The sequence below is a fragment of the Oncorhynchus kisutch genome, unplaced genomic scaffold, assembly GCF_002021735.2.
Source record: "Oncorhynchus kisutch isolate 150728-3 unplaced genomic scaffold, Okis_V2 Okis02a-Okis13b_hom, whole genome shotgun sequence".
Lineage (NCBI taxonomy): Eukaryota > Metazoa > Chordata > Actinopteri > Salmoniformes > Salmonidae > Oncorhynchus > Oncorhynchus kisutch.
The window spans coordinates 1,986,619-2,011,785 of record NW_022261979.1 but is presented as its reverse complement, the minus strand read 5'-3'; the positions used below and the strand labels follow the sequence as shown (position 1 = coordinate 2,011,785).

Genomic DNA, 25,167 nt, shown 5'->3' with positions numbered 1-25,167 from the left:
AAGTGACTATGCATAGATGACAACAGAGAGTGGCAGTGGTGTGGAGAGGGGAGGGGGGCAATGTGAATAGTCTGGGTAGCCTTTTGACTAGATGTTCAGGAGTCTTATGGCTTTGGGGTAGAAGCTGTTTAGAATCCTCTTGGACCTAGACTTGGCGCTCCGGTACAGCTTGCCGTGTATTAGCAGAGAGAACAGTCTATGACTAAGGTGGCTGGAGTCTTTGACCATTTTTAGGGCCTTCCTCTGACACCGCCTGGTATAGAGGTCCTGGATGGCAGGAAGCTTGGCCACAGTGATGTACTGGGCCATTCACACTACCCTCTGTAATGCCTTGCAACCAGTCAGGATGCTCCCAATGGTGCAGCTGTAGAACCTTCTGAATATCTGAGGACCCATGCCAAATCTTTTCAGTCAAATTGGAGTGGGTCTAGGGTTTCTGGGATAATGGTGTTGATGTGATCCATGACCAGCCTTTCAACGCACTTCATGGCTACAGAGGTGAGTGCTACGGGTCAGTAGTCATTTAGACAGGTTACTATAGTGCTCTTGGGCACAGGCACTATGGTGGTCTGCTTAAAACATGTTGGTATTACAGACTCGGACAGGGAAAGGTTGAAAATGTCAGTGAATACGCTTGCTGGTTGGTCAGCGCATGCCCGCAGTAATATGGCTAATATTGCTGTAATTGTTGGATAGAAAATAGAAATAGAATATAAAAACATAGATATTGAGATGTATCCAGTACACATTATCAAAGTATTTTAAGTCATGATGCATGACACAAAAACACATTACTTTCCTATGGCTATAAAGTTGCAAAAGTTACAGAAAAGTGATATCTCACGTACCTCGTGATATCCAGTCAGTGATCTATCACATGGATCAAAATCATTCAACCTGCTGAACTGCTGTCAAAGTCACGCCCACACTGACGACGCACATGATTAGGGGTGTTAACCTGCGATGCGTTGCAGTGGCGTAGAGCTAATCTAGCTACTGGATGCTAACAAGTCTCTCTCTTTATATTGAGGACAAATACGATATCACAGTGGAAGACAGTTAGTCAGCCAAGTATCGGACAATATACATCGCATCTTCACTGGATTACTGCGCGTGAGGAGATTCATCCTTGCATTTGTGTGTAACGTTAGCTAGCCTGCTTGCTAGTTAGTTAACATCCAGCTAGCCTGTCAGACGGGCTGTTTGAAAGGTGGGGAGCCTACTTTGCTGCATTTAACGACGCTCATCATTCCACATGGTCGCCGCTGGTATAAGGTTAACAGTATGGATGTTGTCAATATACTAGAATTGAATACGTGAAATGTCATCCACCCACATTGTCTATTGCTACAGGTGACCGCTAGCGAGCTCTGTTACAGAGCTTGCCCTTCTGTCTCAGTCCGAAACAGAGCTAGCTTGTTGTCACTTGTAGCAATAGACAAAATAGGTCGACGAGACTTCATGTATCCAAATTCAATTATAGCACATTGACAACAACCATACTATTAACCACTTACCTGCGCAGAACATGTGGAATAGCTAACTTAGCCACAGTAATATCCCAACCAAGAAAAACAAGTCTTGGTCTGACAAGGAAGTGCTGCACTTCTCTCTGACAGTTTTCAGGTTCAGGCTCGTTATGATTTGACAGCTAGTTAACAGTTGATTTACTTTGTCATGCACTGCAACGGTGTGTTGCAACTCAGTTTGTTTGTATCCAGCATAGGACATGTCATGTGGCTGTTTGCACTAGTCTTAAAGTTGCCACATAAAGTGACGCCACTGAGCTAGTCATGATGTTACTGAACATCATCGCCAGTGAGAGTATAATGGTGATTGCACCGTTTTAAGCACATGAATAATAATCACATTGTGTTGGTGTTCTCTCCATTTGCCCGACTTTTACCGTAGACTACATTTTTTGACATGTCAAACATGCATGTTTTCTCTCTTTGCAGTGTGGTGAAACCAGATGAACAAGTTTGAACCCTTTCTGACCACCAAATGAAATCCTAAATATCTCCAGTCCCAGCCTTCAGACAGGCACAATGGAAGAGTCAGATGTGGAGCGTGAGTGACCTCTATTCATAGTTGTGTGCTTAGGCCATTACCTCTTTTGATATTGGCTATCCCTTGCATGCTGTTTGGTGGTATGAATAGACCCCAGGTCTCTCATTTGTGTCTCACTCCTCCATGTCTATTCTGTATTCTCTCACTCCTCCTCCACGTCTATTCTGTGTTCTCTCACTCCTCTTCCATGTCTTCTCTCCCTGTCAGAGGTGACTCTGGCCCTGCTGGATTCAGCCAATGACAAGGACCCAGTGGTCAGGGAGCAGGTCAGGAAGTCCATACTGACCCTGGGGAAGCAGCAGCCTAACAAGGTCCTGTCCATGTGCCAGGACTACCTGGTCAAGCACCCTAAGGTCAGACACCACCACCACTACTACTGCCACTTACTGTTGATTAGAGAGACTGGAACACTATAATAGAAACTTGATGTGGCCCATGTTTGTAGGCTATCTGTGTCTGTATTTGTGTTGAGGTAGGCCAGCATTGAGCACCACCTATGTAAACATTGCTCTATGTTAACAATATTAATATAATATTTTTACTACCAAGACCCAAGAAAATTGTAATACCTACTGTGGCAGTCATATGTTTCCATTGTACCTGAATAACAGCATAGATTTCTAGTTCTGTTTTTGAGGTGTTGTTCCTCTTAATTTCAGCAATTTATCTGTCCTGTCAACATCCTTGATGTAACTTTCACTCTCAAAGCATGGGAAGTGGAGGTGTGACAGTGAAAGGGTTCTTAGATATGAGAAGGCTACTGTACTGTGTGACCATAGCCCTCTGATGCAAGTGCAATTTCAGACAGTACCAATGCTGCTCTGTGCTGCAGATTTCCTTACAATGCTGGAGAGATAAGGTTTTAGAGTTGTATTAGTCGTTTGCATGGGATACGCATGGTATACATCGTCCAATGAAATGCTTACTTGCAGGTTCCTTCTCGACAGTGCAACAACAATATGAAATAATAAAATATTGCATTAGGATGTGATATGTTCTAACATGAAGAAATAACACACCCTTCCAGAAGCTGGAGACCTTATCATCACTTCTCTGTTGACTGGGACTCTGCATGTGCTGCACCAATGATATGAATACAAAAGAGATTATGAAATGTACTGTATGGGAAAGACTTTTCATACAGGCCACTGTGTTGACATTAATGCATGTAGACTTAAGACCTGTGTTTTGAAGTGAATTACAATGTAAACTTCTTTCCTGCAGCTTATCGTTGGGCACAGAGTCGTCATACTGCAGACGATTGAGCTGATTGTGAAGACCAAGATAGACGATATCAGTTACCCGAAAATCAAAAGCATCATTTCTTTGGCCTCTGATGAAATGACCCGATCAAAGGTTAGATTGTTTCTGATGATTATTTGGTCTCATCTGAAATACAAAGTTGGTCATTAAATTTCTATGCTTTTAGCCTAATATTACATGGACTCTAGTTATTCTTCTGAGAATATACTTGATTTATCAGTGGTTATACTTTGTTCTAACATTTAGGCCATTGCATCAAGCTGAACACATGGATAGTATCTGTTAGTTTTTGTATTTACATGAAAACAATGGCCCAGGGTTTGATTCAACAGCTCAGTTTTCATGTTTTTACAGGATGTTGTACCTGATTGGCAACAGGCAGCCAGCAATATTCTGGTTGCTGTGGGCAACAAGTACATCAATGACATCATGGAGGAAATCCTCAGCAAGTTCCAGCCAGGGATCCTGCCTCATTTTTTTGTGGTCCAAACATTATCAAGTCTCTCTGAATCCAACGGTAGGCAAACACCAGACACAACGGTGTCAAGCACACTGTATAGAGCTGTCTAAATACTGAGGCTGCTCACATGTATCCTTTCTGTCTTGTCACCTAGCTTCCGAGAAGCAGTTTTTGTCTTTTTACAAAGACTATCCCCCTCAGTGTTTTCATATTGCTTAGAGATCTCTTGGCATTTTAAGAGAGGTAGAGTCTAACGTCTAATCTTACTTTTGTTGACAGTTTATGGTATGGTGCCATTTCTCAATGCCATCTTGGGTACCATGCTCCCAATGCTGGGCATGGCCAAGCAGGACAACATGAAGTGGGTGTTCTCCTCTGGTAGGACTAGATACTGTAGCGTTTTATTATTATTATTGTACATGGTTAAACATGTATTCCCAGACCCAGTTTATAGACCTTCCCTCCTTCTCCCAGCTCTGTCCCACTTCAGTGAGAGTATCCTGGAGTACCTAGCCAACCTGGACAAAGCTCCCGACCCGACGGTGAGAAAGGACACGTTCTCCAGCGAGATCTACGCAGCATACGACATCCTCTACTGCAGCTGGCTCCAGAGCAGGGAATCCAAGGTACACCACATTACATTAAGAGGAGCAGGAAACCTATTTATTTCTCCTAATTACATTTCTGTCTCAACGGTCCCTCTGTTGTAGGGATGTCTTGATGAATGCAACCCCTTAGACTGTGTGCTGGTATTTATAGGGAAGGGAGGAGAGGTCCACAGTCACAGCCAGGTCAATGACTGATATCAGATGAATAAAGACATTTAGGAGAGTTTCCTGGACAGATTTGCCTGGTTAATTCTCAGCAAGGTTATGCAGAAAGGTTTTCTTGTGGTTTCTGAGTAGAGGACATAATCACAGTACAGGTTGGTCTAGGCTTGTGGGCTAACAAATAGTCCCTTATCTGTAATCTGGTCATAACCAAAATGGAGGAATACAGAGTTTATGACATGATTAGCCACAGAGCAACTGCAGCATAACTGCTGCTCTCTTTATGTTTGAGAATGCCAGAAGTAACATGACTCCCCGTCTCTGAGTTGGTAAACAGATTTCTGCTTCAGTTACATGTGGACTCGGTTGATTCAATCTTTTTCCACTGATTGTATGTGTCCCAAATGGCATTGTATTACCTAAATCACGTGTCAAACTAATTCCATGGAGCGCCGAGTGTCTGCTGCTTTTCGCTCCTCCCCTGTACTTAATTGATGAATTAAGGTCACTAATTAGTAAACAACTCCTTACCTGGCTGTGTCTAGGTCTTGAGAGGAAAAAACAAAAACCTGCAGACACTAGGACTAACTGGTGTTTCTCTCTCTCTCTCTCTCTCTCTCTCTCTCCCTGGCTGTAGCTACGACTAACTGTGGTGTTTCTCTCTCTCTCTCTCTCTCCCTGGCTGTAGCTACGACTAACTGTGGTGTTTCTCTCTCTCTTTCTCTCTCCCTGGCTGTAGCTACGACTAACTGTGGTGTTTCTCTCTCTCTCTCCCTGGCTGTAGCTACGACTAACTGTGGTGTTTCTCTCTCTCTCTCTCTCTCTCTCTCTCCCTGGCTGTAGCTACGACTAACTGTGGTGTTTCTCTCTCTCTCTCTCTCCCTGGCTGTAGCTACGACTAACTGTGGTGTTTCTCTCTCTCTCTCTCCCTGGCTGTAGCTACGACTAACTGTGGTGTTTCTCTCTCTCTCTCCCTGGCTGTAGCTACGACTAACTGTGGTGTTTCTCTCTCTCTCTCCCTGGCTGTAGCTACGACTAACTGTGGTGTTTCTCTCTCTCTCTCCCTGGCTGTAGCTACGACTAACTGTGGTGTTTCTCTCTCTCTCTCCCTGGCTGTAGCTACGACTAACTGTGGTGTTTCTCTCTCTCTCTCCCTGGCTGTAGCTACGACTAACTGTGGTGTCTCTCTCTCTGTCTCTGTGTAGCTACGACTAACTGTGGTCTCTCTCTCCCTGGCTGGGGCCGTAGCTACGACTAACGGTGGCAGAAGCAGTGGGATCCATGAGTCACCTGATGGCCCATGATAAACTGGAGGAGCAGCTTCCCAAACTCATTCCCACAATCCTCTCCCTGTACAAGAAGAACACGGAGCATTACGTCATCAGTAAGGTAGGTCGGCCTCTAATGACCGCTGCTTGTGTTCTATACAGGGAATAAAGTGCTGTATGTGAGGCACCCAGAGAGTTCAGCAGTTTGCCTGGTCCAGATCTGTGTGTTTAATAGTTTAGCTAACTCTTCTGACCTGCCAGTGTCCTGTCAAACAGGTAGGGCCCCCGGGAGGTAGGGCTCCCCCAGGAGGTATGCTTGTCATGTTCTCACGCCAAGACGTCTGGTTGTCTTGGCATGACAATGGTAGTTAGCTGTGGAGTTGACTGAAGCACATACCGATTCAGACCAGGGTGCTCTGCAGTCTGCCACTATGGTATTTATGTTGATTGGGACTTGCATTTCTTCTTTAATGGAGTACTACTCTCCCAGTCATTCATCAGTCCTGTATCAGTATTTTAGTCTAAGTTTCCCAACACTGTCTGCTCTGCTCACTAATCAGCTCATGTTGTTTTCACCTCCCCTGCAGAGCCTGTGTCAAGTTCTGGATGCTTCTGTGAACATGGGCAGCAGAGTTCTGGAGACGCAGATCGACAGCCTGCTCACTACTCTAAACCAGCAGGTACGGCAAAGTGACAGTCCCCTGATGGCACAGTACAATGCAATGTTGAGGGAGCTAGCATGCAAGCATTTCACTGCACCGTTTATACATGCTGCACTCTGATGTAACTAATAACATTTGATTTGAAGGTACTTCCTTGAACACACAAAGCTTCTGGTCACTCCGCCTGGGCTGTTTGCACAATGTCAATAGGATGTTTTTCTGTATTTAGCATAGCTAGTAATACTAGAGACTGACTAAGGTTTCTCTATAACAGGATACATAATAAATCACTTCCTGTTGTAGTCACATGGTTTGTGACTCACCCTATGCGCCTTTGAAATTTCAAATTGGTTTGATTGCACTTAGGTCAACATCAATTAGACTGAATCAAGAACAAACTTCCTTTTCAATATGGATTGGTTGATTTGTATGAATAATGGTTAATGTACCTACATGTACAGTAATTCTCATTTTGCTCCCCCTCCAGGTTTGTGCACCTGTTGACTACAGCAACCCACTGACGGTGAAGAATCACAACGAGGTATTGAGATGCTTCAGCATTCTAGGTTGGTTGTCTGTTCTTCAATAATCCGTGTGTGTGTGTGTGTTGTTCTCTGGGTTTATTGGATTGAGAGGTCAGGGTTGTAGTCATTTAAGTGAATGTTGCAGATAGAAATGTGTTGAATAGAATTGACACGATTCCTAATTCTACATGACAATCACAACTGTTCTACCCAATCTATTTCTACTGGAAGGTTCTAGAACAGGCCCCTTGACCTGGTCTTTGTTAGACCAGTCAGTGGACCACTGTGTGGAGTTGTAATCCAGGAGTCATTTGCTGCCTGTTGGGGAGGGAGGGATTTAAGCAACAGTCCCCCTGCCACACAGACACAATGCTGCTGCAGCAATATGCCACATGTCTGTCTTCACTGCTCTTCCAACTTATGGAGTTTGGCTTGAAGACCTTTTGGCTGCAACGTGTAGAAGGATTTTATGAGGGGCTGGTCATCATAGTTTGGACTGTGAGCATTCTGTGTGCTTACATCTAGATATTACTGTCTGGGCCTAATATATATATTATTTTAGTGTTCCCTTAATTTTTTTGAGCTATATATATATATATATATATATATATATATCTATCCTAGATCTGAATGAAAGGTTCTTATTAAATACTTTTTTCTTTACATAGTTGAATGTGCTGACAACAAAATCACACACAAATTATCAATGGAAATCAGATTTATCTGGATTTGGAGTCACACTGAAAAGTCAAGTGGAAAACCACACTACAGGCTGATCCAACTTTGATGTAATGTCCTTAAAACAAGTCAAAATGAGGCTCAGTAGTGTGTGTGGCCTCCAAGTGCCTGTATGACCTCCCTACAACGCCTGGGCATGCTCCTGATGAGGTGGCGGATGATCTCCCAGACCTGGACTAAAGCATCCGCCAACTCCTGGACAGTCTGGTGCGAGACATGATGTCCCAGATGTGCTCAATTGGATTCAGGTCTGGGGAATGGGCGGGCCAGTCCATCGCATCAATGCCTTCCTCTTGCAGGAACTGCTGACACACTCCAGCCACATGAGGTCTAGCATTGTCTTGCATTAGGAGGAACCCAGGGCCAACCACACCAGCATATGGTCTCACAAGGGGTCTGAGGATCTCATCTCGGTACCTAATGGCAGTCAGGCTACCTCTGGCGAGCACATGGAGGGCTGTGCGGCCCCCCAAAGAAATGCCACCCCACACCATGACTGACCCACCGCCAAACCGGTCATGCTGGAGGATGTTGCAGGCAGCAGAACGTTCTCCACGGCATCTCTAGACCGTCACGTCTGTCACGTGCTCAGTGTGAACCTGCTTTCATCTGTGAAGAGCACAGGGCGCCAGTGGCGAATTTGCCAATCTTGGTGTTCTCTGGCAAATGCCAAATGTCCTGCACAGTGTTGGGCTGTAAGCACAACCCCCACCTGTGGACATCGGGCCCTCTTACCACCCTCATGGAGTCTTTCAGACCGTTTGAGCAGACACATGCACATTTGTGGCCTGCTGGAGGTCATTTTGCAGGGCTCTGGCAGCGCTCCTCCTTGCACAAAGGCGGAGGTAGCGGTCCTGCTGCTGGTTTGTTGCCCTCCTACGGCCTCCACGTCTCCTGATGTACTGGCCTGTCTCCTGGTAGCGCCTCCATGCTCTGGACACTACGCTGACAGACACAGTAAACCTTCTTGCCACATCTCGCATTGATGTGCCATCCTGGATGAGCTGCACTACCTGAGCCAATTGTGTGGGTTGTAGACTCCATCTCATGCTACCACTAGAGTGAAAGCACCGCCAGCATTCAAAAGTGACGAAAACATCAGCCAGGAAGCATAGGAACTGAGAAGTGGTCTGTGGTTTTCACCTGCAGAACCACTCCTTTATTGGGGGTGTCTTGCTAATTGCCTATAACTTCCACCTGTTTTCTATTCCATTTGACATTTATTGTCAATCAGTGTTGCTTCCTAAGTGGACAGTTTGATTTCACAGAAGTGTGATTGACTTGGAGTTACATTATGTTTAAGTTTTCCCTTTATTTTTTTGAACAGTGTATATATATATATATTTTCAGATCTGGGTAATTTTCTTCATTGTATAATATAAAATGATCATGGAATTGTAGAATATCAGTATTAATTGGATCTGTTACCTACATGGTACGGTACTAGGCCGATATACCATATTCAGAGTTCCAGACTGTTTTCCCTCTTCAACTAATACAATACTCCTTGTGTCTCAAGTGGCACCATACTCTCTATATAGTGCTCTACTTATAACCAGAACCCTATAGGCCCTGGTCAAAAGTAGTGCACTATAAAGAGAATAGGGTGCCATTGTGAACAAGGTCTTTGTTATTCTAGGACACGGAGCTGCTGCAGAGAAACTACATGATGGACACCATGTCCTCCTGTAATGAGATAATCCATGATTTAGATCTTAGATGGTGTGACTTCACTCAGAGGTAAATGTGTTTAAACTTTAAACAGTGGTCTGACTCTTTGCCATACGCTTCCTTCCTTCTCAGCCAACACCTTCCCAGACCGGCTGGTCATGTTTGTGCTTCAGAAACTGGAGAACAGTAATGAGAGGATCCGCATGGGCTCCCTGGCTGTGCTCCGACACCTCATCAACTCCTCCAGTAAGACTGCTAATTAGTCTGGCTCGGGCCTGTCTGCACAGGACAGGAGGCACTTACTGCAGTGTATATATAGACACTACTACAAACTAATACAGTATATATATATATATATATATATATATATATATATATGCACTACTACTAACTTACTACCTACCGTATGCCTATAGTCACTACTCACTGCTACAGTATACATAGACACTACTACTAATTTACTACAATATATACACTACCGGTCAAAAGTTTGAACACACCTACTCATTCAAGGGTTTTTCTTTATTTACCGATTTTCTACATTGTAGAATAATAGTGAAGACATCAAAACTATGAAATAACACATATGGAATCATATAGTAAACAAATCAAAATATAGTTTAGATTTTAGATTCTTCAAAGTAGCCACCCTTTGCCTTAATAACAGCTTTGCACACTCTTGGCATTCTCTCAACCAGCTTCACCTGGAATGCTTTTCCTACAGTCTTGAAGGAGTTCCCACATATGCTGAGCACTTGTTGGCTGCTTTTCCTTCCTAAAAGGCACCTAAAGATTCTCAGACCATGAGAAACAAGATTCTCTGGTCTGATAAAAGCAAGGTTGAACTCTTAGGCCTGAATGCCAAGTGTCACATCTGGAGGAAACCTGGCACCATCCCTATGGTGAAGCATGGTGGTGGCAGTATCAGGCTGTGTGGGTGTTTTTCAGCAGCAGGGACTGGGAGACTAGTCAGAATCGAGGCAAAGATGAATGGCATTGTGTGGCATGAATGGCAAAGTACAGAGAGATCCTTGATGAAAACCTGCTCCAGAGCACTCAGGACCTCAGACTGGGGCGAAGGTTTACCTTCCAACAGGACAATGACCCTAAGCACACAGCCAAGACAACGCAGGAGTGGCTAAGGGACAAGTCTCTGAATGTCCTTGAGTGGCCCAGCCAGAGCCCGGACTTGAACCCGATTGAACATCTCTGGAGAGATAGCTGTGCAGCAACGCACCCCATCCAACCTGACAGAGCTTGAGAGTATCTGCAGAGAAGAATGGGAGAAAGTTACCAAATACAGCTGTGTGCCAAGCTTGCTGCGTCAGACCCAAGAATACTCGAGGCTGTAATCGCTGCCAAAGGTGCTTTAACAAAGTACCGAGTAAAGGGTCTGAATACTTATGTAAATGTAATATTTCTGTTTTTTCTATTTTGATAAATTAGCAAAAATGTCTTAACCTGTTTTTGCTTTGTCATTATGAGGTATTGTGTGTAGATTGATGAGGGGGGAAAAAACCTTTAATACATTTTAGGATAGGGCTGTAACATAACAAAATGTGGAGAGAAAAAATTCCCAAGCCACTGTATATGGTGTGCTTCACATAATGGCATCAGTTGGATTTTATTTAGCGGTTAGCCCTTGTCCTAACAGTCGACATCTTCACCACTTTTTTTTTTTTCACCACACGTCATTTGCAGGGGACACAGGTGTCTTGGGTTCTGTTCTTTGTGCATCTGTCTCCTCCCTGGGAGCTGTGTGCAATTTGCCTCGTGCAAAGGCTCATGGGGAATCTGCTGCTACCTTGACTCTCCTATGTCTCTCAGGTAGCCCATATGCCAGAATCGTGATAAGTCTCTCCTGGGCATGGTGTTGGCCATGCACTTCTTGAACAACACGTGTGTGTGTGGTGACAGCAGCCAAGTCAAGCATGTTGTAAAACACAGCAACAGGCCAGCAGCGGGTGCCTCCTTTCAGAGTGCAGCTGTGCCATATGATTAAAAACATCCACACCAATTTATGGTGTAAAACCATTCAAATAATGATATGCCCTCTTAAAACTGGTTCTAACTCCAGTTCTGTTTGTGATATTAAGATTCTAACAACCCGTGTCTTTTTATGTAGACTTATTTAAGGCAGGTCAAGAATGGAGGGGGGGGCATGACTTAAATGGCAGAGTAATAAAATATATTCATGAACAGTCAAAATGACTACATTAGCAGTTTGTGTTATTTGACCCTGTTCTCTGGATTTGAAAGCATCACTGGTACTTACAAAGGAGTTGTTTTGATATGAAATGACCTCATGATGTTACTCAAGGCTTTCTGTCTGTGATCTAGCATCCATTATGGAGTCGAAGAAGCTTCTCATCCTGGCCAGCATCAGACAACCACTGGCTGACCACAGCAATAAGGTAACCTCATGCCATGTAAATGTTGAACTGCTACAATTTGGCATCGTTTTCTCTCCTAAAAGGCATAGAAAATAAAAATGAACACAGTTTCAATGACCCATATCCATGTGCTGTAAAAAACACATTTTCCATTAGGAAACATATCACACTTTATGGGCCAATTTCCCAGACATGGATTAAATCTGGTCCTGGTTTGAAAATCACTTTCAATAGACTATAACATGTCTTTCAGTACAAACGTATATATGCTTAATCAGGAAACCAGCGCTACATTTTATTCTTGTTGTGTTGTATTAGTATTTTGCTTGACCTCAGAAAGAGATCAATCATTGCCCCCTCCAGGTGAAGAAGAGGGTTGTCCAGGTGATCAGTGCCATGGCTCACCATGGTTACCTGGAGCTGGAGGGAGGAGACCTGCTGGTCAAGTTTATCATCCAACACTGTGCTCTCCCCGACACCTACTATGTACGTTTGTCATATCTACAATCCCTTTTCCCTTTTAAGACATTATCCTTGGCGAGGGATTAGCATGACATTGTAGATGGTGGATCAGTTAAAACTACTCTGACTTTTTATATGGTGGTCCGTGTGTTTCTAAAGAACTGTGTGTGGGGTTGGTCTGTTGCAGCGTCCAGGCCAGCGCCCCAGTGACCCGGAGGAAGTGACCAATGAGGCGCTGCGGAGCATGTGTGACAACACACTTCACCTCTTCACTACGACCGTGGGACGCCTGACTGACGTGAGTCTACTGCATGGAGATAAGAGTTCTCTCTCGGCAGGCAGGCAATCCATCACCTGTTTTCTTCTCTCACATTAACATTATGTATCTGATCAGCATATTTATGCACAAACATTTTGTCGTTCATGAAATCATTTCAGGTATAGAGGCAGTGAACAAATGACATTTTAATGTTTGTTCCTGCTGGAAAAACGGCTTTCGAATACATCGAAGCCAAGTCACACTTAACACCAAACATAATACCGTTTTATGAGAAGAGGCTGAGGGTGGAATTGCTATAATATGGAGTTTTGTGTAAAGAAGCTCAGTCAGTTCATATTTTCCTATCATCAGATGTCTTGAGGGGAAAACCAGCTCACATCCAAAGACGGCATCACCCTCTGTTTTACAGCCAATCACTCTGCTCTTAGTTACTTGTTCCTTTGCAGTTCCCAACATCAACACTCTCTGAGATGATATGTCTCTTGTATTACTTCCCACTGGAAGCTATGAGACAAGGCATTGACAGAGACTGAAGAGAACAATGATTTACCATGCCTTCATGGTATTACATCTGAAGAATTGGGTTCAAATCATACATGAAATATTTTGTTTGATTTATAGATCTGGGTTTGATTTAGCATGCCTAGAGCTCTGGTTTTGCACTTTTGTGACCATTCTATTGGTTCAATTGCACCAGGCGAACTCAATGTTGTGATATTACTGTACAACTGTGGCAGGTGCTGTGTTGCATGCTGTACTATCTGTCTGTCTGTGTCTGTCTGTCTTCAGGTGCTGTGGTCCATGTTGTACTACCTGACTGTCTGTCTTCAGGTGCTGTGGTCCATGTTGTACTACCTGACTGTCTGTCTTCAGGTGCTGTGGTCCATGTTGTACTACCTGACAGTGATCCCTCTGTCTCTTCAGGTCCTGTGGCCCATGCTGCTGTACTACCTGACCCCAGGTCAGTACTCCAACGCCACCACACCGCTCTGTAAGAGCCTCACGCTGCTGGGAACCAAGAAGAGAGCCTCCCAGGAGCCCAACTTCAACATCGACTTCAACGAGCATGGTAGGTGTCTTGTAGAAGGAGCTCCATTTACTAGGTGTGCATCCCTTCCTCCCTGGTAGACATTTACAGTAGGTTCATACACATTACATTCATATTAACAAGGCATTATGATGTCATCACCATGAGCCGGGGGGGATCTTTTCCTCCCTCCCTTTCCCACTCAGTCAGTCTGGCGTTTCCGTATTGGGATTCGGCACACAGTCCCTTTAATGTAAAGGAGATGGTCGCAGCCCGGGCCCACTCCTCATCAGCACTTCTTTGGGATTGGGAATGTTTTCGTTTTTTTCTTCGTTGAAACTGTATTTTATACAGCCATTTTGTTCTCATTAAAGGGCTGTTGGTTGGTTCTTAGAGGCCAGACAGACCAGAGTGTCTGGTTCTGATTAGCTCAATGAGAAGCCACATTTCTCACTAAATAAAGCACTAGCGTCAGCTGGGTCCTGAACTGTAAGGTCATTGTTTCAATGATTAAGCTGAACTCTTTGTGGGGAGAAGTATGAGCCTGGCCAGTTAATCATTCAGTCATTCATTATAATGCTTAGTCTGCTATCAACCTTGTTTATTCTCATCTGTTTCTTCTTTCTAATTCAGTTAATCTTCCCTCTCCACATATACTGATGGTGCGGCTCTTGGTGAGTATGAAACCCTAATGACGGGCCACTTGAATGCTCATGAATTTCAGTTTGCTATGTGGGTGTTATAAAATGTGAACTTGATTTAAAACCCCCATGAAATATGATCAATGTCTCCAGTAATAGCTAGGCTATATCTTTGTCTTACCTGTAAGTTGGGATGTGTGTGTCTCAGGTGAATGGTTCGTTCCCGTTCCGTAGTCGTGGCCATGGTGCACCGTCTCTGTCTCTACTGAACGTTATAAGTCCTAATATCCACCCCAACGCTGAGACACTCTGGGAGAAGGAGATCCCTGCTCTCCTCAGCTACCTGGAAGGTAAAGGACCTCAACTCAATGACCCCAGAGTCTTATAACCTGTAGCGAGCTATGTCTGTTTGTCAAATGGCACCCTATTCCCTATGTAGTGCCTATGGACCCTGGTCAAAAGTAGTTCACTGAATAGGGTGCCATTTGGGGCTCATAATATATCTCTCTCTCTCTCTCCAAAGCAGAAATAACCCTGAGGGACTTGTATTTCTGCTGCAGTATTGACAGCTTAGGACGCTGTTTCAAACTTATTTTAATGTCACTGGTTTAAAATAGTTTTTCCTCCATGTAGTCTACTGAGAACTGACATAAAAAAAGACGCATGCTTCTACCACAACAGCTGCAGTTAAGGGACGTTATAAGTGATTCACAATTTTAAAGGCAATATTTTATGGGCTATTTTTTTTTTTTAGCTGTGGGCCATTTTCATCTTTCCATCATAAAAATGCATAGCTTGGATTGAAGTAGAGCATAGGGTATTAAAACGCTTCTTAAATCATTTTAGCTCTTTGGTCGGTTTTGGAACGTGTACAGAATATTCTGCTGCTTCTCTTTTATTTATTGTTTTTGTCTGGGAGGAAGTCCGGCGAGCGAGGTCTGAGTAGTATGGTCTATTCTTTACAGAGTCTACCCCAGAAACACTAGACAACAAGAAATGGGAAGAGAGTCTATTACAGGTATGCCCATCTTTATCTAACATCCTCTTTGTCTGTCCCCACAACACTGTCAATAACAGTCCCTATGCCCATCTTTATCTAACATCCTCTTTGTCTGTCCCCACAACACTGTCAATAACAGTCCCTATGCCCATCTTTATCTAACATCCTCTTTGTCTGTCCCCACAACACTGTCAATAACAGTCCCTATGCCCATCTTTATCTAACATCCTCTTTGTCTGTCCCCACAACACTGTCAATATGTAGAACAAATTGTCCCAAATGGCATCTTATTAATTTTATAATGCACTACTTTTGACCAGGGTCAACAGTATTTCACTACATAGGGAATAGGGTGCCATTTGGGATGCATGCACTGTCTGACAGTGTTGGATAAGTGTTTTCTGTTTCAAAGGGATTTGATATACAGCATTATGATGTGGTCACATGGCTGTGTGGTGGGGTTTTGTTTGGACATATACAGTTCCTAGCCAAGTCCCTGGTGGCCATAGCTGATGACAAGTGGAGCTGTCAGCTGGCTGTAGAGGCCACACGTTACCTGTCCACCTATAACCAGTCCCTGGAAGAGAAGGTTAGTGAACAACCTCATCCTAACCTCTCTTCAACCATGAGTAGGGCCAAGAGTTCTTCATGACCTGACCAGGAAGTTCTCTGGTCTACACTTATAGTTCAGGGAAAACTCCTGGCCCTAACCATGAGATGTAACACATTCTATTTATTTCCCTCTTTGAACATGATTTTATTTAAAAGTACCCCAAGGAACTCTTCTGAACCTGATAAGCGTTAACAAAATCTTATTAAAACAATATATTCTACAAAGTATCCAGGTTGGTAGAACCTCATAAGCCTTAGCAAAATCTTTGTAAAATAATGTCTTCTACAAACGATCAAGGTTTCTCATCTTGGCTTCATGGCTCTTTCCAGAGTTTCCTCTACAGGTGCATTGGTGTGACTCTGCAGCAGTGTTCCAATAAGGAGGTGGTCCAGAAGCAGCTACAGGAGATGCTGATCAGTGCACGACACAACGACGCCATCGAGAGAGCGGTAAAACCTCTTAGTCCCCGTTTGAGTCAGGCCATGATCCTCTTGATAGCATTTGCTTTTATTTATCATCATATGTTCAGTGTGACCTGTGATGTAATTGTCTGTGTAAGGCAGAGCGTCGCGGGGCAGAACAGCGTTTCTTTGTGCAGCTGAATTGCCCAGTTAAGACAGTCTTGTGACATGTACTCCTAAGCCTTTGCTTATTTTCAAAGGGAGGTCACGTCTGCCTTCCTAAGCTGTAATTTGTGTCTGGTCTTAAGTTTCCCCTCATTTCTGTTGTATTTTAACCAGATGATTAGGAATTGTGGTGTTTTTACAGTCTTTAGGCCTAATAGAGAGTGGTAGTGAAATTGTAATGCCGGTGTTAATGATAATCTAGATGTACTGTTTGGTCATTGGAGGCTGACGCGTCCATTAAACTGTGCTAATAGGGTGGGGTAATGGGTTTCCCAGGGTGTCGCCATGGGGATCGGGCTGTGTGCAAGCAGTCATCTCGATGCCACTCTGGCCAAACTGGACGACTTTGGGAAATCTGACGCCTTCAAGAAAGCCTCAGGAATATTCAGCCTGCTCAAAGTTAGTATGCTATTTGTGTTTTTATTTTCATTGTAGGTGGATAAACACAAACTTGGCAATGTCTGCCTGCCTTGGAGGTTCTATCCACACCATTCAGTCAGCAAATTAACACGTTCAGATTGAAGATTTTATGGAGTTTGTTGATCTCTTTCTACTACTTTGAGCGTTTGATTGAGCCTGCCTGGAGTGCCAGGTACAGTATGCACAGTTTGCACTTTTAGGACTATTCCATTGGTTCCATTTCACCAGACAAGCTCGATCAAGCCCTGCTAAAGTAATTTTAAAGGAAACGTGTACAGGTATTGATAAACTGATTTTTAATTAGCCTAATTTATATATTTGAATGTTTTTATAAAGTTGACATAGCTTTTTAGTCCTACTAGGCTCAATCTGTGTCTGGGAGACCAGCCCCTACACTGAAATCTTCCCATCTCTACCACCTCCTCCTCAGGACAAGAATGACTTGGATGTAGAGAAGATGAAGAGCACGCTGATCCTGTGTTACGGTTACGTAGCGCTCCACGCCCCAGAGGACCAGATCCTGTCCCGCATCGACTCAGACATCCTCCGCAGCATCAGTAAGCACTTCAACACCAAGGTAAGGAGCTAGGGCTTGGGGGAGACACTCACATGATTGCTCCACCACATCCCTTTAATAAAGCTAGTCCACAACGTTTTGACCCAAGAGGGAATCTCTGTCAGGAAGCCCTGGATGAAATAGACAGCCAGCATCTCTCAAATTTAAATAGTTATTTTTTGTCATCAGTCTCAATGGACCCGTTTTAGGCCTTCAGGGCACATAGTCACAAAGTTGGAGTGCTGATCTGGGATCAGTTTTAAATCATAATGAATAAGAGGGGGGGGACCTGAACCAAGATCAGCACTCCTACTCTGAGACACTACAGGCCCAGGCCTTCATCAGCATAAAGGCCGAAGAGAGTTAGTTTGGGTGTTACATTTGGCTGCCCATACTGTTCGAGTGCAGAGACCGCCAGGGACCGACCTGTTAAATGCCCCTACATGTCCTATAAAGAGGTGCGGCCAGTCAAATTAAACCACTCCCATCTCAACCATCCATTTATCCCCCCCATTTGCAGAGAGAAAATAATGACTGAGCGATACCCATTGCTGATCACCACATAGCACTGTGTTTTACCATCGACTTGTAATGCTTTCTCTTTCCTCAATGGCAGCGTTAGCTAGCGTAGTCAGCTGCAGTTTCACATTATTCCTGAAAATCTATTTTTTTACCTTCTCCGTTGGCCCAGTGAGCATGCTTGGGTTGGCATGGTACTGAGTGACCTCACCGAGAAGAAGTTCTGTGAGCATGTGTGGGTTGGCGTGGTACCGAGTGACCTCACCGAGAAGAAGTTCTGTGAGCATGCTTGGGTTGGCATGGTACTGAGTGATCTCACAGAGCAGAAGTTGTGATAAGGCTGAGTCTGATGGAGTTAAGACATGCTGGTCAGACAGAGGATCCATCCCAAATGGCACCCTATTCCCTACATAGTGCACTATATAGTGAATTTGGAATGTACACAGACAGTCGGTTAGGCCCACTGCTCACAATTACATACTGGTGGTTCTATCGTTAAAACCAACGATGGGTCATAATTGAGGCATTTGAAAGGTACATAAAACCACACAGCACAAACCACAGTGAAAGGAATGTGTGATTATATCAACCAGTTGGAGAAGTCACTATACGTTGTAGTGTTTCAAATGTCTCACTCCTTTCATTCAGGAGGTCTCTGTCTCCATGGCTACCGATGAACCTGGTTTATATCCTCGGGTTCTTCTCCTGTAGCTGCCGGCCATATGCTTAGCATCACAATGACTGTCTGAAAACTAGTTGTCTTGGTTAAATGAGTCCTGTTAAACTGCAGCCTTCAGGGGCCGCTGCCAATGTACACTATGACCTCCAGATGTCCACTTGAATTGGATCATGGGGTTTTATTTCCGTGGTTAGGGTGGGTCATTGGGCACACACACACACACGGTGTTTAATGTTAAGAAGCCGAGTCTATATCCATCGAGTCGTTTGGGTTCCACACAGGGCTCATTTAATTGGCTACAGCTAGTTGGCTAGCACTGTAACATTTGCTAACCTTTTTACTGCAATGTGGAAATAGAGGTTGAGTTCATCTGTATCTGTGAGACATTTAATGTATCGCTGTCCCATACCATGGTTAACCATCTAACTGGGGAACACTGTAGTCTGATAACATTTTCTTAATGAGGGGAAAGAGCATCTTCTCTTTAGGGGGATAGGATATATTCTCCTCTAGTAGCGTACACTTGTGGATTAAACTCCTTGTTGCTTTTATGTTGTGCAGGTTCTGGGAATTAAAATAGAGACCAAGGTACCGTGACTGGACCCTAATGAAGGATCCTCTATCTCTCACTAAAACTCCTCTAACAATCTCTTCTCTCTAGAACGCTGCTGCTTCAACTTTCTGAACTTTTCGAAGTAAATGGCTCTAGTTGAAAGATCAGCACCACATGTAGTTATGATGGGAGGCAGTGTATTCGTTTGCCTCTGTTTCAGAAGTTCAGAACGTTTAGTGCTTTTGAATGTCCCACTAACACGGTCTGACACTGGTGTTTCTGAATGCCCTCCATGTCCTACTAACACGGTGTGACACTGGTGTTTCTAGGGCCTTGTGGTTTCCTCCTCCCCCTTTTTGATCGAGGACACACACCAGCTCTTAGGTTGTGATGCCAAATCAGATGGTGGAAGTTGATGTTCAAATTCTTTTTCCCCTTCCAGATCGCAAAGCTTACATTTCTGTCTGACATTTACAGTCTCCAAATCAAGGCATGGATGATCATTCTTTAAAAATACACCCTCTACTCTGATTGTTTCATTCATATTGACCTGTATCTACACATGGATTTTTAAGCCAACTGAAAAGTAGTCAAATTCATCTTCAGTAGAATGTGTGACTTACCCAACCATAAGCTGTTGTTTCTTATGCCATTTTCTGAAACCGTTCTATTGATGAGATGCTCTTATATATATTTATATATATTTATGGACCCCTGACATTTTCAACAAAATCTCAAAATCACTACGGTTGAAACCCTTGTTCCTGCTCTAGGCTATCCAGCTATCTCTAGATGTTTTATGAATGGCATAGGGAACTTTAGACTCATGGGGTAAGTGACTGTCTATGTATGCTTGAGGGCTGCACTAGACAACTAATATTTGGTTGTCTTGCTCACAATGATGCGACCAAACTAAACCTCGGACTGCTATCGCCAATTGCCATGAACACAGTCTGAGGCTGTGTGTTTGTCTCTGTGTCTGTGTTTTTGTTGTGTTTGTGTCTGTCTCCCTGTCTCTGTGTGTGTGTGTGTGTGTGTGCGCTGTATTTCCCCCCCCCCCCCCGTCAGGACCTGACCATGAAGCTGAGTCTGATTCAGAGTGTGGGCCTCATAGCCAGGGCCATCAGCACCGTCGTACGTAATCAGGGCTACATGTTCGTCCGCAAGCAGGAACTCATGGGAGTCATGATGGTCAGTGTTTGTCATGTTTATGTACTCTGTTATGTCGTTGTTAGGACAGTGTTATGTCGCCCTTATGATGGAGGGTTACATTAAATGTTACTGGATTTAGATCACACCAACTGGAAAACATTGTTAATGACTGCCTATGACAGCTGTTATATCTTAGGCAGCTGTTAGAAAGGCTTTATGATGTAAGGGCTGCTACAGTCAAGTGGTTCTGATTGTGTTGACCCATCTCAATATCTTCCTTTTATTGAAGGATTTTATCAAGGCAGAACCCACGGATGCCATGCGGACTCCGGTTCGCCACCTTGTGATGACCACGTGTGCCAACCTCATGTATCCTTTAATGCCCAGAGGTGTGCTAGTGGGTTGCATATTGGAACAGAGCCCAGAGATGTCAGCCTGTCAGGAGCTTGTCAGTACCAGGTGTTTCATCTTCCTCTCGGGTTGTAAAAATCAGGGAACTTTCCCCAAACTCCCAGGTTTTACAGAAATCCTGGTTGGAAGATTATGGATATTCCTTCTCTCCTGATTCCAGGAATCTTCCAACCAGGATGTCTGGAAAACCCTAGCCTCTACTGAGTGACATCGTTGGTCCTTGACCCCAGGTTGACCCCAGTAACCTGGAGCCGGCGCTGACGGAGAATGAGAACTTTGATATGCTGCGGACGTGTCTGAACGGTGTGTACGGCCTTCCCCCGGTGAACACTCCGGACAAGGACAGGGGAAAAGACGAGGAGGTGCTGGAGCCCCAACAGAGAGAGGTGAGAGCTGGAGCATCTCAATACCTCGTTGTGATTCTTCACCGTCAGTGGGTTGCTGTAGTCAACAGGTGCACAAACCTGGTATGGGAGCAAAATGAGAATTACTGTACATGTAGGTACATTAACCATTATTCATACAAATCAACCAATCCATATTGAAAAGGAAGTTTGTTCCTGATTCAGTATAATTGATCTTGACCTAAGTGCAATCAAACCATTGCATCGAGGACATTTCAAAGTCAGTGGATTGGCATAGGGTGAGTCACAAGCCATGTGACTAAAGCAGGAAGTGAATTATTATGTATCCTGTTATAGAGAAACCTTAGTTATGTTCAACTTTAGGACACACATGAACAACCTCAAGTATACATATACTGTATGCACAGACCTCTCTGTGTGTAGACATACAGTCATCTCAACATAAACCTGCACTTTGTTCCTTCACACTCATTTTGTGAAACAGGGTGTTCGCGGGTTCTTAAAAAAATCTTAATTTATTCATTTATCTGATTTGAAGACCTTAATAAGTCTAAAAATGCCTTAAATTCAGTTTAAGTCTCTTAAATAATGTGACGGAGATGACTACACTGTTTTAAAATGTGCTTCTGCGTAATTGTTGCTACTGTGACAAAACGGCAATATTAAATAACAATCGAACCGCACTTTCAAGATGTTAGGTGTGTGTCGGGAGAGAGAAGGTAGCCTATACAATCAGATAGACAACAACCCGATCTGGGATGATAAACAGACATTGTCCTTCTTACCTAATACATTTTGCTTATGTTGGTGATGAGGCTACACAACATTCCTGCAGATAGTTTTGGTTGTAAAAACATTTTTTGCTCAACATTAATGTGCATTAATCTGCTTCCTGAAATGAAAGTATCTGCCCTGTTTCGCTGCTGACTCTCACTCCTTCTCCCCCCTGTACACACGGAGTGAAGGGAGAGATGCCTTCTGATAAGAGCATACTGACAATTGAGCAACATTTTTAGAAATGTAATTGTGGGAAAGACACAGTTTTAAAACAACTACTGTTAAGAGTAGAGTCTCAACCTTGTGTATACTGTAAAAATAATTTCTGTCAAGAACTAGGAAATGACACCACTTTACAAACGGCTGATGAGCCAGGGGAACGGAGAGGGGCGTACCATCTGGGGTGAATACAATGGGACGTTTTAGTAGGATGTTACATTTACTGTTAGATCAATTGCATTGCTACCCAGCAACAATATCATATTTAGAGTTAGCACTCTAGCTAATGTGTTTTGAGTTTCCACTTCCTCGGGCAGCAGGTAGCCTAGCGGTTAGAGCGTTGGGCCTGTAACCAAAAGGTTGCTGGTTTCAATATCTGACTCGACAAGGTGAAAAATCTGAGCAAGGCACCTCAACCCTAATTAGCTCCAGGGGTGCCTCACTACTATGGCTGACCCTTTAAAGACAACACATTTCACTGCACCTATCTGGTGTATGTGACAATACATTATATTTATTTGTATCATTATGTAGCATAAAGCATAGGACAATATACACAAACATGCAGGCAAATAAATCAAACCAATATTTGATTATTCTGGATCCTATTTTGTTATTGCACATCAGAATAACTATCAGGCATTCCCTGAACACGTGAGATGTCTGTCTTTACACTGGATAAAGCCAGTCTTAGAGCCTTCCCTTTCAGCTACCTTGCTTCAAAGTACCGCCGTTTGATCCTGGATTCACTGAATGAGTTATTTTATTAGACTTTTTGGTTGTAGGCTAATGTTCTAGTCGTATCCCATAATTATTATTGGATAATGGACTTTTGTTCCAGCCCCAGTCTAACATGTCAGATTCTACCAATCAGCTGCTCAACAGGACCTTGTTCATCTGACTCTGCTGAATCAAACGCCTGCACACCCAGTGACCTGGTTCTCCAGGTGGAGAGTTGACCACATGTTTATACACTTACTGTGCTGTATTTTTGACTTGAAGGATTTGTTCACAGTGCTATGGTGGTGATGTTATGAAGTATCATTGTAGCAGGTATAGGTATCGAAGCCTTCGTTTGTGATCTAGCTAATGATCAGCCCATTGGGCCAGCCTAAACAAATGCAGATGGGCAACCCCATGCTTCAGCCATCTATAGCCTAGCAGCCCAGGAATCATCAACTAGATTCAGACGCAGGCTAATTAAAACAAAAAAAACATTCATTTTTTGATTGAGCAGATGGAACATAATGACTAATAATTTGTAGACTACAAATTGACCACAAGAAGCCCAAACACATGTTTGACTGAAACATAATCATTTCAAACCTTGCTTACGTTTGTGTACGATCACGTCTCTCTCTAATGCGTGGGAATACTTGGGAACATTCTTCAATTCAACTTCATGGAACCAGCAGATACCCTGACAGTGGAGATGGTAAAGCTTCTATCTACTGCTTTTCCCACAGGCGTTATACAAAGACACCTTCAATGCTCTTCAGGAGTTGTTGAGGAATATTCTTGCAAGAGATCTGAGTCCAGACGGACTCCAGAGTGTTTTCAAGGTAAGTTGGTGATAAGAAGTATACGCTTAAATGTTGACTTATTTATACCTTGATCTTAAACTCCACTTTGACCCTGTCTTTGGTTGTCCTCAGCACATTGAGGAGTGGTTGAGTTCTGGTCAGGGTCATGAGAGGGAGAGGGCGATGAACACCACCGCTCACATCCTAGAGTTCTACTTCAACAACCTCCACGTCAAAGTGAGTCAGAAAAACTTCTGCAAACCCTTCTTTCTCAGGTAATATTTGGACCTTACCAGCTGAAGCCTTACTAGCTGAGTTCTGTAGACATGAACTAACAGCAAATATAGCTGTGTTTGTGTTCTTCAAAATGTTTGAGATGCCGTAATGTTCAGTAGTGCATCTTATGAGCTGACCGATGTTTGCAGTGGTTCTAAAGGCCCATTTGGGCCTTGAAGGACATGGAAATAAATCATCCAGAACTCCTGGAGAACTGTAGAAGTTGATAAAAGTGCTTCTTTATTGTTAAAGGGATTCTTGGCGATTTTTGCAATGAGGCCATTTATTTACTTTCCCAGACTCTGATGAACTGAACTAGAAGTCTATGGGTATCTGCTCGCAGCAGCCTTGTAGATACCAATATACTTTGTCTTTGCGCTAACGCTAGTTAGCATTGGCTTGCGAAACAACCTCTAATTTCCTTAATACTGGACACAGAGTCATAAAAATGGTATCCACAAGTGGGGGAAGTAGATACAGGGCCTCATACAGGGCCTCATTGCCAAAATCCTTAAGGAAGGATCCCTTTAAATGTGGAACCAACCCATAGCCTTAATCTGGGTGTTCTGTCTTTGTAGAACATGGTAACCTTCCACAACCTGGGTTCTCTCCTGGGCCGCCTGGCCCCCCGATGCACCGACCCCAACCCCCTGGTCCGCAGGGCAGCCATCGACTGCATCTACACCCTGCTCTATATCCAGCTACGCTACGAAGGTAACACACACACACACACACACACACACACACACACACTGTCTCTGATTCAGGACGTTTTGTTTAGTTTCCTATTCTCCGGTTACCAGCTTAACTCCCCCAGCGACCAATACAGCCCATTTGTGAGCCCCTTTAATACGGGAAACTCTGGTTCCTTCCAAAGGGCACCCTATTCCCTATATAGGGCCCATAATGCTCTGGTCAAAAGGAGTTCACCATATAGCGAATGGGCTGCCATTTGGGAAGCACACATTCCGCTGGGAGGGAGATTGCAGTGTGTGGAGCTCAGCTGCAGCTGGTCTCATTGTCTCCCTGCCCTGGCGCTAGGCTTCTCTCTGGACTATAAAGACGACTCTGTGGAGAGACTGATCACACTGAGGGAGAGCATGGACAACCCAGACCACTCTGTCCTCTACAAGACCTGCTCCGAGCTGGCCAAGGTGAGGATAGGAGAATACAGCATTACATAGTCAAACATATTTACACATGTTTCACCTTGGGTTTCAAAATTCTGGTCAACTCTTTCTGGAAAACC

At 43.9% G+C, this 25,167-nt stretch overlaps 1 protein-coding gene across 5 annotated transcripts in view; it reads left to right on the top strand.

Annotated features, from left to right (window-relative positions):
* Nucleotides 1-970: 970 nt before the first annotated feature.
* The window catches only part of mroh1 (maestro heat-like repeat family member 1), a 36,086-nt gene continuing 11,889 nt past the window's right edge, over nucleotides 971-25,167 (top strand). For 2 of the 5 annotated variants that reach the window (XM_031811892.1, XM_031811896.1), the window contains exons 1-30: nucleotides 971-1,210; nucleotides 1,959-2,070; nucleotides 2,278-2,423; nucleotides 3,295-3,426; nucleotides 3,688-3,850; nucleotides 4,073-4,171; nucleotides 4,268-4,419; nucleotides 5,812-5,952; nucleotides 6,419-6,511; nucleotides 6,981-7,059; nucleotides 9,559-9,672; nucleotides 11,767-11,840; nucleotides 12,183-12,305; nucleotides 12,469-12,579; nucleotides 13,486-13,630; nucleotides 14,222-14,262; nucleotides 14,438-14,579; nucleotides 15,195-15,247; nucleotides 15,711-15,818; nucleotides 16,172-16,291; nucleotides 16,745-16,867; nucleotides 17,319-17,465; nucleotides 19,204-19,230; nucleotides 20,264-20,386; nucleotides 20,637-20,716; nucleotides 21,000-21,144; nucleotides 23,586-23,681; nucleotides 23,775-23,879; nucleotides 24,497-24,632; nucleotides 24,960-25,072. In XM_031811892.1, the coding sequence (XP_031667752.1) occupies nucleotides 2,049-2,070; nucleotides 2,278-2,423; nucleotides 3,295-3,426; nucleotides 3,688-3,850; nucleotides 4,073-4,171; nucleotides 4,268-4,419; nucleotides 5,812-5,952; nucleotides 6,419-6,511; nucleotides 6,981-7,059; nucleotides 9,559-9,672; nucleotides 11,767-11,840; nucleotides 12,183-12,305; nucleotides 12,469-12,579; nucleotides 13,486-13,630; nucleotides 14,222-14,262; nucleotides 14,438-14,579; nucleotides 15,195-15,247; nucleotides 15,711-15,818; nucleotides 16,172-16,291; nucleotides 16,745-16,867; nucleotides 17,319-17,465; nucleotides 19,204-19,230; nucleotides 20,264-20,386; nucleotides 20,637-20,716; nucleotides 21,000-21,144; nucleotides 23,586-23,681; nucleotides 23,775-23,879; nucleotides 24,497-24,632; nucleotides 24,960-25,072 (3,153 nt within the window). In that variant the 5' untranslated portion in view covers nucleotides 971-1,210; nucleotides 1,959-2,048. The remainder of the gene's footprint in view (nucleotides 1,211-1,958; nucleotides 2,071-2,277; nucleotides 2,424-3,294; nucleotides 3,427-3,687; nucleotides 3,851-4,072; nucleotides 4,172-4,267; nucleotides 4,420-5,811; nucleotides 5,953-6,418; nucleotides 6,512-6,980; nucleotides 7,060-9,558; nucleotides 9,673-11,766; nucleotides 11,841-12,182; nucleotides 12,306-12,468; nucleotides 12,580-13,485; nucleotides 13,631-14,221; nucleotides 14,263-14,437; nucleotides 14,580-15,194; nucleotides 15,248-15,710; nucleotides 15,819-16,171; nucleotides 16,292-16,744; nucleotides 16,868-17,318; nucleotides 17,466-19,203; nucleotides 19,231-20,263; nucleotides 20,387-20,636; nucleotides 20,717-20,999; nucleotides 21,145-23,585; nucleotides 23,682-23,774; nucleotides 23,880-24,496; nucleotides 24,633-24,959; nucleotides 25,073-25,167) is intronic. The other 3 variants (XM_031811894.1, XM_031811893.1, XM_031811895.1) reach the window with 3 other exon arrangements.